Source organism: Haliaeetus albicilla, chromosome 18 (genome assembly GCF_947461875.1).
Source record: "Haliaeetus albicilla chromosome 18, bHalAlb1.1, whole genome shotgun sequence".
NCBI classification, from domain to species: domain Eukaryota; kingdom Metazoa; phylum Chordata; class Aves; order Accipitriformes; family Accipitridae; genus Haliaeetus; species Haliaeetus albicilla.
The window spans coordinates 19,656,939-19,673,170 of record NC_091500.1 but is presented as its reverse complement, the minus strand read 5'-3'; the positions used below and the strand labels follow the sequence as shown (position 1 = coordinate 19,673,170).

Here is a 16,232-nt window from a genome sequence, read left to right as displayed (position 1 = left end):
TACTTTCTTGGTTTTGTGACACCATTAAATCTTTCAGATTAAAGCATTTGGATTCTGGAAAGCTGTGGGTGGGAGTGGGGGATTTCTCTGTTCCCAAACTAATGCGTGCTTCAATGCTTTCTTCCTCTCTCCCACTCTGGCCAACATCTCTACTTGGATGTCACCAGCAGATGCCACAAGGTTGTTCTAGGAACCCCTTAATTTGTGCATGTGTATGTATGTGAGCTCTTCTTATACTACAGCTGTCTTCCTCATGCCTACCCTAGAGCCTGTGGATTCCTCTTGGTGCAGACAGGCATAGCTCCTCCATTCTGGCATTCTGATGGGTCGAGAAAGGAGCGCTGCTAGTTAGGCAGAGTGGAAACGCAACCCATTTCAGCTCAGTTCCTCTCCTTTCCCATTACCAAGTGAAAACACCGTGCAGAAAGTATTTCCCAGGGAAAACGATGGAGAGGGTGAGGCAGAGGTATCTAAGGTTTAGGCCACACAGAGCGGAAGCAAACAGGGTGATGCAGAGCAGGACACAAGGCAATGAGTGATGTGACAGTATCAGCATACAATTGGCATCCCTTGGAACACAGATTTTTTGGCGTCACAGTACCACTGTGGTATCAGTGTATTTCACATCTCTGCCCACATTTCTCCCTTCATCTGCGTTGTAAAGATTCAATCCAGATACTCCCATTCCTTGTACATGAATACAATATATACATCTGATCATTGGTTTTTTTATTGTTTTGAAATTTAATGTTTAGCAGTTGGAGTAGCTTCTTGTCATAAATCACTGCCATGGGACAATTCTGTAATGGTATTCGTTACATTTTTATGCCACATCCATCAATTAATTCTCATCATCTTTAAACACCCACACCTGTATTTTTAAGTAACTAGTAACATTTTTATGCTTGTCCGACTGGAGATACTGTACAGGGGCCAAACAGTTGTCCTCAAAACAGGTTGTTTGAAAACTGCTGCAAGCTGGACATGCAAAAAAATGAGGATGCCTAAAAATCACCAGTCACCTCAAAAGACGTAAGCCTACAGCTTAGAGAGACAGAATTTGTTCCATTTTTACAGGATATATATCTTTTACGGGTCATACTTGTACACTGAAACAATGGCTAATTATGTACCAATCCACTGAAAAAAATGAAATCGGTATTTCTGTTTCTGGTTTGGCCTCTAGGTTCCACAGCTGGATCTGAATTAAACTTGTGCAGCACCTGGGTAGGCTTGTCCTAAGACACCACTACTAAACTCAAAAGATTCAGCATCACCTGCTTCAGTTGGGTTTAAACACTGTTTACATTTCTTTAGTGAGTATTAAAATACAGTGAAATAAAAGTAGTTACTTTTGCATTACTCTTTATGAAGTTCTACACTTGTTTTAAATATTGCTATGATTTTAGACAAGGTTTAACAATAATTGGACAAATTCTCAGTTTACATTGTCATAACTGAGTTGAAATCAGTGTGGTTTTCAGTTTGTCACAACTATTAATCTGATACAGTATGTTACTCACTGTACTCATTATAAGTAACTTTAGGTAGTACGTTTTCTCCAGCATAGGTCACTTTTCTTGGGCATAGGGTTTCTTAGGCGATAGATAGAAATCCTGATATGTAACCACCATTGTTCTCAAAGACTTTGAGAGCACTGAACAATTTACCAAGGCATGTAGCAACAGGACAAGGGGTAATGGCTTTAAACTGAAAGAGGGTAGATTTAGATTAGATGTAAGGAAGAAGTTCTTCACTGTGAGGGTGGTGAGACACTGGAACAGGTTGCCCAGGCTGCCCCATCCCTGGAAGTGTTCAAGGCCAGGTTGGATGGGGCTTTGAGCAACCTGGTCTAGTGGAAGGTGTCCCTGCCCATGGCAGGGGGGGTGGAACTAGATCATCTTTAAGGTCCCTTCCAACCCAAACCATTCCATGATTCCAGTTAGAAAATTTTACAATGATATGTGAATTAATATCCTATAACAGAGATTCCCATGCATTTAACTGAAGGCCAGATGTCATGTTATATTCTTATACTATCGTCTGTGCTTTCAGGAAGCTTGATTTGTCTTTTCTAAGTGAAGGTAGCATGATCCACCATCATCCAGCATGCTGAAGCCACTTGCCTCTTTACAGTCAAGGAGCAACATGCTTCCTTTGTTGATTCAGTAGTGCCTTATACTCACTGCACGTGTAAATGACAGCCTGTGTTCTGATCGGCAGAGAATAAAAATTTATGATCCCAGTCAGAGTCAAACAGCCATTAAAAAACAAACACCCTGAAAAGATAATCCCCTGTTCTCCAAGCTTCTCTAAATTGTAATTCATATGTATTGCTACGTAGGCCTCACTTCAGTATGTTTGCTGTGTTCTTACTAGTAGAAGCTTTTACTCAGATAAAAACGCCAGTAAAGAAGACTTGGACTGGGTGACCTCTAAGCTCAGCGAGCCATTAAACAAGTGACATCCTGGTAGACATGCAGAATGATTAAAATTTAAATGCAAAGGCATATTATCACTGCTGGATGTATGCAAATTGTTAACTGTTTATAAAATGCAAGAATGTCAATGTCACTTTACGGTTTGGATTTAATATATATACAAGTTAAGTGTTTGAATTTCCTACATTCAGCCAGTTACACAGCTGAATGCTGTATATGGTGTTAAAGCATTAACGCTAAGGACAAAATTTGTCCTCAAAACATTAATTACACCAGGCAATCCTGTTAAATTCAATGAATTCAGCTGAATTTAATGAGGGTTCCTGGTGTAAATGAGGGCAGAGCTCAGTTCTAAAACACAGCATGCATGTGTCATCTGGCTAAGTAAGAAAAGCTGTGGAAAGTATAGCCTGAATGAGCTGATTGTTGTATTCAAGTCTTAAAGCTTAATGTGCCTTAACAGAAGTTTTGCATTTAAATTTCCTCTTTTATTAAAAGAAGAGCAAAGAAGCTGTACTTCAGACATTCAGATAATTACATTATGCACAGAGACCCTGATCCTCAAAAGGACTTAAGCATCTATCTGCCGTTCTAGTACCTAACTGCAGTTCAGGTGATAATAGCATCCCCTAAACAGCTGGTCATTTACATTTTCTTGGTGCCTTAGTTTTTGGACTGGACCCCTTAAATGCTCCCCAAAAGGCATGTGCAGACATGCCTGAAACTCCACAGTGGACTTCAGCCAGTGTACTGGAAAGGATGATCATTCCTCCACCTACCTCATCCTTCATGTCAGCAAGAGCACTCATGCAGCCATGTGCAAGCTGGATGAGCTCACTGACCCGGTGGAAAAACTCACCAAGCCAGCAAACACCCTCTTCAGATTCATCTTCATCCTGAGGCTTTCAACACAAGGATGTGCTGGGAATTACCACCCCGCCTGCACAGGCTGCCAGGTTTTCTGCACAACAGTGGCCTAAGAAGTAGACAGACAATCCTTTTCTGAAGCCTTTGCTGCAGGTGTCTTGCAGATCAAATTGGAGAGGGGAATAAGCAGGGTATAGTCTGCCTGCGTAGCCGAGTTACGTGTGTCCTATTTGTATATCAGCTGATGCACTTAATCAACCACACGCATTGCAGCCATCCAACAGAAGATTGCAAGATGTGTGCTACCCCCATCTCCAGTTGTGTTTAGCTGTAGTGAGAAACATACACTCCCCCTCCACTTCAACTTGCAATCAAGAAATGTGTGAAAACAGGACTGAAGCATCAAATGTAGATTTAAATTTATTCCAAATACATAGAACCACAGCAGCCAGAGTCAACCTCTCTGAGGTTGCTCAGGTAGCAACCTAGGTTGCTGCTGTCCTGAGCCAAGGCCAGGGAAACTACAGATGTTAGAACAAGGTGGATTTTATCTATTAGCTCATACCTGTAGCATGAGCTCAAAGGACAATGTCATACACCCCTTCCACCCACTTAATAAAACACCAGGGAAAAATGTATTTACTAGTGAGGTACTTTACATTGTAGGTATCTGGGGAGAGTTTTTAGCATTTGAACAGCAGCTCAGCAACGCTGAATGCAAACAAGCTCCAGCACTAACTGTCAGGCAACAATAGTGGAAAGCTGCTTAGTTCTCCTAGTCAGCTTGGGAATCACAAATTTAGAGATTCCCATCTTCAAGGGGTGTGTGAGATGGTCAGAATCCTGGTGCTAGGGAGGAACAGAAAGTTGCAGGGTGGGGAGGAGGACCCAGGTGCTGCCTTATCCAAGCTGTTCTGGATCAACACCTAGTGCTGTCCTAGCTTTGGGCAGTCATTTGCAGGTGTTTATTATGTATGAGAGTCATTAAAATGAATCCATCTGAAAGCCAGCAACAATGGCTTGTAATTTGCCCACAAAGAGGGAAAAAATGGGATGTTACTTGCTTGAGGCAGGGAAGGAAGGAGGGAGGAGGTTCCTCTCTGGCTTTGAAAAATTGTCAAAACTGTCAGTGCTAAATTGAAAATACTGAAGTAAAAAGCTGCAGAAAAAAATTACTAGAGCTGTTTATAAGAAAAAAATCCACTATGCAGCACAAGGTGTGAGCAAGTACTTCAGATGCTGCAGTACTTCAGCACACACTCCAGTGGCATGCAGCAGGATCAAGCAGCTTGTGCGTAACCCAGCCACGGCTTTGTGTCCCCTTGCTACAGCATCACCAAGAACAGCTTCCCTCTTTCCCATGAACAGTGGGTCAGCTTTAAGTTGCCTGAATCATTTGGAAGGAAAAAAAAAAAAAAAAAAAAGCCTGAGGGTGGACCCAAATCAAATTCTCAGGCTCAAATGCCTGTGATCACAGGGAAAACTGGAGCCCAGAGCTCTGCTTGGCTCCTCAGGGCTGTGCCAATGAACAAAGGCAATCCTGCGGCACCAGGGAGGCATGGAGGATACCCAGCCCAATTTTCCTCCAGCCGATGTGGCTCATTTACAGGCACAACAGTTACTAATCGGTACTCTGAGAAGCAGCATAGAAGGCAATGAAACAGAGGGGTGCTTTTCAAAATTAGCGCAGGTATCCCAGAGAGAACTGCAGCGGGGGAAGCCAGCATTGAAAGAGATTCACAGGCCTTCAACTGCTGAATCTTTCCCTGAGCATTTATACAGTTAATAAAAAATGAGAGATAGTGACTCAGTTGCATAAAAAAATAGGTTTTACAAATTGCAGGTATAGCAGAGTACTTCTTTGCAAACACACAAAATGTTTTGGGAATCAAGCTGTAAAATCACAATAAGTGCAGCAAATCGGATCAAATCTGGATCTCTGAGCCAGGAATATTTAAATTGTAACACTAATTCATCCCCCAATGAGTTGATATGTTTATTTGGCTTCAGGAAATAGAAGACAACTGGCAGTGACCCTATTTTGGGGAGAGGGGAGGGAATCTGAGAATTTCTATCATTTTCACAGGGAAGACTCCCAAACAGATGATGTAATTTTTGAGCATAGCACAGGTCAGGTCCACAGCCTCTGCTGGCCAAATATCTAAATCCATTATTTGGCTGCTAGGGGTATTCTTCAAAGCAGTGCTCAGCTGCCACCTCAGTCTTTTATGTGCATTGGTGCCTGCCAGCTGATATTAAACGATTGCCTTTGTCAGGAAGCCGTCCCTTCTCATAAGTTCCTAGTTCAAGCTAAATTCTGGAGTCAGAAACCAGGCAGGAGAGTGCCTTTTCTGCCAGTAGGACCCGATGCTCTGAGTGCATGAAGATTTTATACTGCTCAAGTTCAGCAACCAGGACAGGCAGCTACCAGCTCCTGCAGCTGCCAGGAAGCAGCACAGCCCCTGCTCTCGGCAGCCCGGGGCAAGACACCCCTCGCCTCAGCATCTCCCTTCGCCCATTTATTTGTAGGCACCCCTAAGTGCCTGGTGTGGATGTGACTAGTTAATTACTAGCTGGCTGTGAAATGTCTTTGCATTAAGATCTCCAGCCAAAGACACTTGCCTCAGGACACATAATAAGGGAGGGCAGCATCACAGATTTTGCAGCCATGTGGTTGCCCACCAAACTTATTGAAAAGCCCACTGACCATCAACAGTTTGCTCTGAGGCCACTTGCAGAAAGCAAGACCACAGCTCTCTTAAGCTGGTCATGAGAAACTGAGGTATATGCCCCTTTGGAAAAGTTTGGATTAAAGTGGAAAATAATACATAGGTACCAAAAAAAGCTATCTGCAAACCCCTCAATTCAGTACCATTTCTCCTACATTTCTTTTTTTTTAAACTCTAATCCTGGAGGAGTTGAAATATTCCCCTTGTCTGAGTTAATGCTGCCAACGTGATGTTGCTGGAACCACTTACATAAATTTTCAAACTATGTCAATGCACCAAGATTTTCCACTAGCTGCAGTAAAACAGACTCATGTTTTTGGACAAAAAATCAATTTTGCTTTGCACTTTTAGATGTGTGGTATATGGGAAAAAAAAAAAAAAGAAGAAGAAAACAACCAAACACAAAAAATTGCCATGAAAATAAAACTGTGTTTTTCATCTGAAGGAGTGGTATGTTCTCCCTCCCTCTTCTGCACTCTCTGGAGTGTTTTCTATTAATATTAACCTTTTTTTTCTGCCCAGCTGTTTCCTCCCAGTGTAATCTCCCATGTAATATCTTCACAGGTGTGGAATCTTTATACCAGCCCCAAATTGCTTTTTCCCTGGCTGACAAAAAACACTTTCAGAGAGCAAAGCTTTCACCCTGTCAAAGACACCTATAGCACGAAAGGGCATAGACTCAAAAGCGTTGACAGTAAGACCCCCACAGCCCCTGCCACCTCTCAGTGGCAGAATGCATTGTGCTATGAAAATGATGAACAATCTTCAGCAGGGTGATCGTGTGTTATTCTTGACAGCCAGGAGATGGGAGCTGTGCCGGGTGTATATATTCCTCCAGAGAGACAACAAAACAAGGTGGTTCAGTCCTGCTTCCCAGGTCACATCCTACATCAGCGAGCTGTTGAAAGCAATTGCTGCGGGCAGCCGCTTTACTGTCCATCCCTCATCGCTACCTCCAAACTGTAAATCTCTCCCAGGAGAGTGCGTTACCTGCTGTCTCTTCCCAATTGCTCCCCCAGTCTGTTATGGGATGGCTCTGCTGTAAATGGGGGTTCCTGAGAGCCCACGCTGCTGCCTCCACTTGCCCTTTCGCAGAGAGATCAAAACGGAAGGGCCCATAGGAGGAATGAACAGTCTCATGTTAACTTCTGTTAAAGAAAAAGAAAACAAAAGCAGAAGGAGGATTAATTAGATTGGATACCAGGGACTGATACCAGCACCAGGAGAAAGCAGTCATTTTACTTTGCGTTCGGAAACACAATTTTCTGTGGCATATAAGTCAAAGGAATAAAACTTGCCACCGGCAGTAACTGTCATTTATTCCTGTAGCTGTACCTTGAAAAATCCCCAGTTTACTCTGGGACCAGGATGCCCCAGTGCGCTGTACAAGAGGACACTCAAGTGCTCCTTCCAGACAAGTGGCACACAAATCCCTGAACCGATGAAGCATGTGACACGGCACAGCACAGCGTCTGTGCGAGCCTACCCCATGTGCGTCTGACTAGTTACACTTCCCATTTGCTTAGTAACACTGATTTTTCAGCCAGGCTTACAAACCACTGCACAAAAGCCAGTGCAGGCTGAACGGAGGGCTGGGTGGGCTTGAATTTTGCAAGCACCCCCTCCCACAAATTGAGCCCCTGCTGGCAGAACGAAGGGTCAGCTGGGTCCACGCATCTCATCTAGCTGGCAACCAAAGACCCTAGGGGAGGAAACATGTGCCTTTTTTATTCACCCTTTCCAACTTTTAAGATAAAAGCTAGTAAAATTTCATTTCAAAACTGCAACTTCATTTTCAGAAGCACTTAAAAGAAATAAAGCACCTAGAAATGGTTAAGAGTAATGTTGCTACAAAGTGAGGAAAACATTGTTGCCTGCAGAAGAAGGGTGTGCACACACCCATAGGGAAGAGCAGTGGGAAAGTTCAATTATCTATCATCTGCTACATTAGGAAAACTGATGTAAGCCCAAGTTTCTCTTTAGAGTCATGTTTATTTGGGATGCAAAGCAGGAGCTTGTATTCTATGTGGCTGAAATCAGCACACAGGCTGCAGCCAGCGCACAGCCCATGCTCTCATCATCCACTGAGATTTGGAGCAAGCAGTACATCGGCCCAGCTGACGTAATTCGTCACTGTAAAGAGCAAATTCATACCAAAATGCTTCGGTGCCCATTGCTGAGGAGCTACATGCCCCTCATAACCCCAAGGCATTTACTGAAAACTGGACCAGGATTAAGTCTACTCTTCTCCATCTCACAGGTAAAGAAACTGAAGCACACAGTTAATGATTCTTCCCATGTCACAGAAGTCAGTAGCCACACAAGGAATAAAAGCTGAGTAACAATTACAGTAACACTGTTGTTCAGTGTGTCCTTAATGTCAGCACAAGGAAAAAAAAAACCAAAAACCAAAAAACAAACACCATACCTAAGTCAAAGTAATTTTATTAATATCTCACAAGAGCAAATTGCTGCATTTTACTGAGAGAAAACCACAGCTTTATGTACCACGGCAGAACTTGGGAAGCTGCATACTAAAATGACGATTATGCAAATTTATCTTATGAACATTTTTAGGCAAGAATGAAGCAGGGTTTATTTTCTTTAATTAAAAACAGATTCCTACATAGTTCATTAGCATGGATTCAGAGCAGAATGAATATTAATGTAGCCCACCTCTCCCAATTCTACCTGACAGAAATATCAAGGAAAAAAAATATTAGAAAATGGATTCCTGAGCAACTGTAAATGCAACTAGCTAATGTCACTGCAAGGCTGCTGGCATCTTTGAAAGGTCAAGGAGATCAGGAAAACCTTTTTGACTGGAAAAAGGCAAATGATACTGCCACCTTCAAAAGGGCAAGAAAGAAGATCTGGGGGACTACAGGCTGGTCAGCCTCACTTCAGTCCCGCGGAAAATTACAGAATAAGGCATTGTGGAAGCTGTTCCAGGCACATGAAATACAAGGTGATAGGGAGCAACCAGTCAACACCAATTTACCAAGGGTGCATTCTGCCTGACCATCCTGACTGCCATCCAAGATGCAATGACTGCCTCCTTGGTGGAGGGGAAGCAGCAGATGTCATTCACCTTGACCACAGCAAGGCTTTCAACAGCGTGTCCCACAGCAGCCTTGTGGCCGGACTGAGGATACGAACTATGAGGTGGGTGAAAATCTTCTGGACCATTGGGCTCAAAACAGTCAGTGCTTCAAGTCTAAATGTCAGGTGGTTACAAGTGACATTCCTCAGTAGTCAAAGCTAAGGCAAAATGTGTTGAACATCTTCCTTAACAGAAAAGAACCCAGCTAAGAACACTAGTTTGTTGAGCCTGGAAAAGAGAAGGCTGAGAGGAGACCTAACTAGTTTCCCACTAGAGAAGGGACTGCAGAGAAGACAAAGCCAGCCTCTTCTCAGGCATTCAATGAAAGGGCAAGAGACAAGAACTGCAAGCTGTGACCACGGAGTTGGCCGTGAAGAACAAATGCTTGCCCCTGAGAGAAGCCAAGTGCTGGAATGGGCACCCAGACAGGCTGTGGAACCGCCACCACTGGATTTCCAAACCTCAAGATCTTGAGCGACTTGGTCTAGCTTTAAAGTTGGCCTGGTACTTTGCAGGGGGTTGGATTAGATGACCTCCACATGACCTTTCAACCTAAATTTTTCTATGATTCTGTGATTCTAATTGCATATGTAAATAGAAGTCTAATCAGCAAAAAGCCACCAGTCACATTTTTTCTGACAGGGCTTTAGGCTGTTCCACCTGTCGGGTCTCAGACACCATTACTTGCTTCTTCAGCCAAAAACTTCATATACTGTTTCCGAGCAGGAAAATCATCAGCCGGCCTGTTGTATGCTGTCCAGACAGGTTCTCCAACGAATAGCCTCATTGCCTTCACGTAATTCTGTCAAAGAACAAGAAATGACAAGTAATTTGAGCTCCTTTCCATGAGATCTTCATTCTGAAGTTAATGTTTCATTTGCATTTCTGCAGAAATTTTTGAAACCATTTCAAAATGGACTGAAAGTAAGTTTCACGTGTTCCAGAAGATGATACCACTAAGCTGCTGTTCCTGCTCCCAGCCACTGCAGTGGGAGCTTTTGCACCTATGCAGTGATATATTGTGTCACACAACCAGTGCCTCCAGGTCAGGCAGAGACAGTAGTTCTCCTGGTTTCAAAGAAACCAGAAATATCCTGTCTTATGCAAATCTTTTGCACTGGATTCACAATACTGATCAATGCAGCATCTAAATCCTGCTTGCTTAGTTAAGCAACAGCAATCAGAATACCCAAGACGGCTACCCAGTGCTTTTGAGGAATACCAGAAGCTTCAAAGTGAAAGCCATAAAAGCTGAATGGGGAGTGCATAAACAAGCCTAGCCAAAAAATAAGTGCTATGGGAAGTGAAAACTCTCCAGATTCCAACAGGAAAAGCAGCCCCTGCCACCAGCTAACCAAAAGTATGCCAAGTGCGAGGTATAGCTGTGGCAGCAGCAAAGGGGATTTTATGTCCTGCACAAATGCTCCAACCACTGAGTTATGGGGAGCTCTCCTCTCCTGTCCATTACGCTACAGATTTAGACCCTACCTATTTTGTAAACACAGCTAAGTGCTTATCTTGCACCCAGGTGCTCAGCAATGTCAAGAATAGCTAGGTACCTAAAGAACTTAGGTGCAAAATGTAAGGGTCTAAAAGCACCGAAAGAATTTACTTTGAAGATGGCACTACTGGACTAAAGTTTCTGAAGCGGACAAACATTTAAGACTTCTTCTGGATTCAACCCATAACCCCCAACATTCTGTCTATGTAAAGAAAAAGCCTTAAACTAGCAATTGTAGCCGATTCACTGTGGATCTCAAAACGCAGACGTGAGAAGTCAGTTTCTTCACCAAAGCAGCATCTCCCTTTTTACATATATGACAACTATCTAGAGAGCTGATTCAAAATTATACCATTCTCAAGACTATGCCAGAGATGAGATTTTGCCACACAGGAGACACCACACATTTCCCAATTTTCCAGGGGTAATGCTGAGGTTACAAACATATTTATAAAAGCTCACAAGGACAGACACACAAATCAGGACTACATGTGCCAATCTCACAGTCCCATTGCCAAAAATACCCTCCAGAAGCAGGTCACCTCCTGTGAAGCCAGCATCCAGTCTCGCACAGCCTAGCTGCAAGTAGTGGCTCTGGACCCTTAAATCCTTCTTTCCCTTGAAGGTGAATTTAGCAGTCATGAAAAACGCCACTGCTGGACACAATTGGGCTCTGTCTATCCCCACAAAGATACACAACGAAGCAATACAGAGGGATCCATCTACACCATCTCCACCTCAACCGACAGCAGGGGCAATTGTGGGAGGGACAGCCACAGGACTTGGCTCTCACACCGCTGTCACATAAAATATGCTACAGATATCACGTGGCAATGACTTGCAGTTACAGCTGACGAGAGGAAGCTGGATTTGTGACCTGCAGATGAAAGGTTCAGATGCTGTGAATTATTTAGTGTTTTTCATATTCCTACTTCATATTTAATATGTTTTGCTAACGAACTGCAAGTCTCAGGGCATGTAGTTACTAACGTGATATACACTCACATGGATTTGTCATCAAAATTTACAGTAATCTGTAACAACATACGTTCTCATCCAGTGTAAATCGGTGATATATGCCAGCAGGGAGGGTTATCATGTCTCCTTTTTCCATGGAAATCCGGATCCATTTGTCATCCTTGTCACGAACATCAAAATAGCCAGATCCATCTAAGATGTAGCGAATTTCATCGTCTAGGTGTAAATGTTCTTCATAAAAGGTTTTTATCTAGGAACAGCAAGTATCTCTTAAAACTACTGAACACAGAAAAACTGCAAAGAAATCTGGTAGAAACACGTAGCAAAGCAGACAAAGGCTTGAAAAGGGTAAATGTGCAGTGATTTAACTAACAGGTGAGACCAACGTGGTTAAAATGGCCAATCCAGCCAGCCAGACCCTTTCTCAGAACACTTCTAAGCAGGCTGCTACATTTCCTTTGGAAGACAGGAATTTCTCTGACAAGAAACAGCAGCTATAGCTGTACATAACCAGACTCTGAATAAACAGTAATGCTTACACCCATTTCAGAGAGAGGCAGGTAAAGCTTCCCACCACAAGATTTGGTCCTTGCAGTTGTTCACTTTGATCATTTTCTGCCCTTTTTTTTTTTCCTGACATGCAAAAATAAAACAGCTACAGATTATACCCCCCCTTTTACACTGGTGTGGGGCTGAATTAGACCCGAAGGCTTCTACAACTGCATGTGAAAACGCAGTTATTGCCAAACACGGCCTATCTACAGCGATCTGATGTAAACAGCATGTCATGCCTGCCCCTACACAGTGAGCCCCAGCTCCAGGCCCTCTCCTCCTGGGCAGCAGCAACATCATTCTTGTTTTTTTCAGAATGGTGAATTCTCTGTACATTTCACAGCACAGAAGAAAACATGGTTTGAAGGTTCAATTAACAGAGACCTGAGCAGGTTAGTGCACAGAGAACAGTGTAATGCCAGGTACCATCATCTGCTTAGGTCTAGGTGTTGTTAAGCCACACTAGTGCAGATGTCCCCGAGCCACTACTGATCCAACACGGCAAGATGAGCAAAAGTCCGTATGCCCTATTAATAACTGCCTGTCTTTGAGTCGGGTAGAGCCCAGCCAGGCAACCTAAGTTACTACATAATTCAAATTCTCATCAATTTAGAACCATTATAACAAAATTGGCTTAAAACAAACTGGTGTATTGGGCTTGTGTGGCAGGGTTTTGGTAGCAAGGGAGGCTACAGGGGTGGATTCTGTGAGAAGCTGCTAGAAGCTTTCCCCCATGTCCGACAGAGCCAACACCAGCCGGCTCCAAGACAGACCTGCCACCGGCCAAGGCCAAGCCCATCAGCGACAGCAGTAGCGCCTCTGGAATAACATTTAAGAAGGGGGGGAAAAAACCAGAAAAATGCACAATGGCAACTGCAGCCGAATAGAGGAGTGAGATTATGTGAGAGAAACAGCCCCGCAGACGCCCAGGTCAGTGAAGAAGGAGAGGGAGGAGGTGCTCCAGGTGCCAGAGCAGAGATTCCCCTGCAGCCCGCAGGGAAGACCATGGTGAGGCAGGCTGTCCCCCTGCAGCCAGGGAGGTCCACGGGGGAGCAGATCTCCACCTGCAGCCCGGGGAGGACCCCACGCCGGAGCAGGTGGGTTCCCGAAGGAGGCTGTGACCCCGTGGGAAGCCCGCGCTGGAGCAGGCTCCTGGCAGGACCTGTGGCCCCGTGGAGAGAGGAGCCCACGCTGGAGCAGGTTTTCTGGCAGGACTTATGACCCTGCAGGGGACCCACACTGGAGCAGTTCATGAAGAACTGCACCCCATGGGAAGGACCCATGTTGGAGAAGTTCATGGAGGACTGTGTCCTGTGGGTGGGACCCCACGGTGGAGCAGGGGACGAGTGAGGAGTCCTCCCCCTGAGGAGGAAGGAGCAGCAGAGAAAAGGTATGAGGAACTGACCCCAACCCCCATTCCCCGTCCCCCTGTGCTGCTGTGGGGAGAGGAGGTAGAGAAAATCAAGAGTAAAGTTGTGCCTGTGAAGGGGGGGGGGCTGTTTTAAAGATTTAGTTTTATTTCTCACTATCCTACTCTGACTTGAGTGGTAGTAAGTTAATTCAATTTCACCAAGTCGAGTCTGTTTTTCCTGGGATGGTAATTGCTGAGTGATCTCTCCCTGTCCTTATCTCAGCCTATGAGCCTTTCATTATATTCTCCCTCGCCTGCCCAGCTGAGGAGGGGAGTGACAGAGCAATTTTGGTGGGCACCTGGTGTCCAGTGAGGGTCAACCCACTGCAACTGGCAAATGGAAATTTAATGAAAGTAGGGAAGTACCACTGAATTGCTGTCCTCAGGTCAGAGCAGCACACCAGTGCCGGGAGGAGAAAGCTCCTTTTAGCAGGCTCATCTGAGAGCCTGTCACCATTCGCATTCAGCTGTTACAAGGTAGGCAAGGTAGCAGCTTCCCAAGGTAAAAAAAAAAAAAAACCAAACAAAAAAAACAACCAAAAAAACCTTCTTGTATGGGGAATGTATCCCTCTGATTCCATGAGGTTAACATTCACTTTGAAAAGATGTATTTTGCAAGCAGCCATCAGGATGTTTCAGCCTTCAAAGGCCATGCCCAGCTCACAACCACCTGCCTTCATCCCAGGGAGGTTCTCTGAGGACAGGTCAGCATTGGCAGGGCTCTGCTGGCAGGAATCTTAGTTTTGAAATGACACAGTGTTGGGAACTAGCCTTAAAACCTTTGAAGGCAATCTACAGAAGCAAAAGGCCTCTGCTATTTTAAAAATAATACCAGAACTGCTTTTTTGATGTTCAGGACTTCAGTACAGGATGTATTTTACACCCGGAAATCTCATCTCTGCACGCCTGCTCGGGGTGTGTAGGTGTTAAGAAGCTGGCTGCACACTCTAGCGGTTAGACTTCAGCGTGCAAATCCTCACTGAAAGCAAAGACTCGCATACCTTTTCCTCATAATTTGGAAGCTTGTCTTTATGTATGGTTATTATATCCATCCAGGAATAATTTTCTGCTCTCCGAATCTCTTTCAGGCAGGGATCAGTCTCATAGTTGTCAGCATCCAACTGCAAGATAGGCGGGGGGAAAAGCAAAAAAAAAAAAAAAAAAAAAAAAAAAAGAAAAAAAGGCGTTCGGACACAATTGCTCAAGACGCCGTTGAGGACACGGAGGTGGAAAAACCCGGGTTGTCAGGAGCGTCAGCGGCGGCGGGGCAGGCGGCTCCAGGCGCAGCCAAGCCGGCTGCCATCGGCGCACAAGGCGAGCCCGCCGCCTGCCCCGTTCCCGCCTCGGCGTGGCCGGACGCGGCCGATACGGGGCTGCCGCGCTCCGCCGCCGAGCACCGCCCCGGGGCTGCCCCCCCGCCCTCCCTCCCGTCCCCGGCGGGCGTCGGGGCAGGCCTCGGCCGCCGGCAGGCCCCGCGCGGAGGCCCCTGTCCGGGCCGGGCCCCGCCGAGCGGCGCGGCCCGCGGCGGCTCCCCCGGCCGCCCCGCAGCCCGCCCCGCCGCGCACCTTGCGGTAGGCGACGCCGAGGCGGCGCAGCTGCTCCAGGCCGACGGCGCGGTTGGGCCGCAGGCGGTGGGGCGCCCGCTGGTCCTCCTGCGAGTCGTCCATGTACCAGGCCTCCACCATCCCGCCGCCCGGCCCTGCGTCCCGCTCCCCTCCGCTGGGCCGGGCCGGAGCGGCCCGCCCCGGCGGGGCTGGAGGGGCCGGGCAGGGGCAGGCGGCGGCCCGGCGCTGCCGGCCTACGGGGAGAGCCTTAAAGGGCCACCATTCCAGACGGGCCGAGGAGGGCGCACCGCGCAGCAGGCACCGCCGCGATGTGAGCGCACAGCTCTAGGCCGAGCGGTCTGCCCGAGGGAGAGCTGCCAGGGCGAGCCAGGGCTTCTCCCCCGCCCCAGCCCTCCTGGGTAACCGACCGCTGGTCGCGGCGCCCGTGGCGCCTAACCTCTGGTCGGCCCGGCAGTAGCGCTCCGGCTGCATTTACCGCTCAGCCTCCGCCTCGAAGGCCTGCATTGCAACCCCACAATATGCAGAAATAAATTAGGAGGAAAAAAGGAGGAAATTAGAGCGGGAAGACGCGCTGCCCAGGAAGCTTGTGTTGTCTCCACCCCTGGAGATACTCACACCCCGGGCGGCCTGCTCCGGCTGACCCGCTAGAGCTGGGGTGAGCGAGGTGCACTCCAGGTCCTCTCCAGCCTCCACGGCCCTGCGATTCTACACGGGAAATAAACCAACAGCCAGCTAAACACAACGCTGGAGAAACAACTGGAAAAGAAACAATCCCTCCTTAAACGTTTTTCTTCCTAAAAAGGGAATTTTATACTTACCAAAATGTCTTAACCACTATTTATCAGATTCTTAGAAATGCTACCAGATCCCCTGAATGTATAGTATCCATGTATGAGCGCTACTGGTTATCGATTCTGGATAAAATTTAATTGCAAGTCCCATAACATTACAGGTAAGCTGGTCCAATGCTGGTGTTGTCCACATTTTCAGAAGGACATAAAAATCCAGCCAGAAGTTCAATGCCTATCCACTGAATGTCTCAGCTGCTAAGTGCCAATACCCTCCTCAGGTTTTAGCTCCCTGGA

General features: G+C 46.2%; 1 protein-coding gene across 1 annotated transcript; it reads right to left on the bottom strand.

Annotated features, from left to right (window-relative positions):
* Window positions 1–8,466: 8,466 nt before the first annotated feature.
* Window positions 8,467–15,344, bottom strand: ADI1 (acireductone dioxygenase 1). Its single transcript, XM_069805874.1, has 4 exons — window positions 15,148–15,344; window positions 14,584–14,703; window positions 11,690–11,869; window positions 8,467–9,942 (listed from the first exon to the last, which is right to left on the bottom strand). The coding sequence occupies exons 1-4, from the start codon at window positions 15,265–15,267 to the stop codon at window positions 9,811–9,813; spliced, it is 552 nt and encodes a 183-aa protein (XP_069661975.1). The 5' UTR covers window positions 15,268–15,344; the 3' UTR covers window positions 8,467–9,810.
* Window positions 15,345–16,232: the final 888 nt, after the last annotated feature.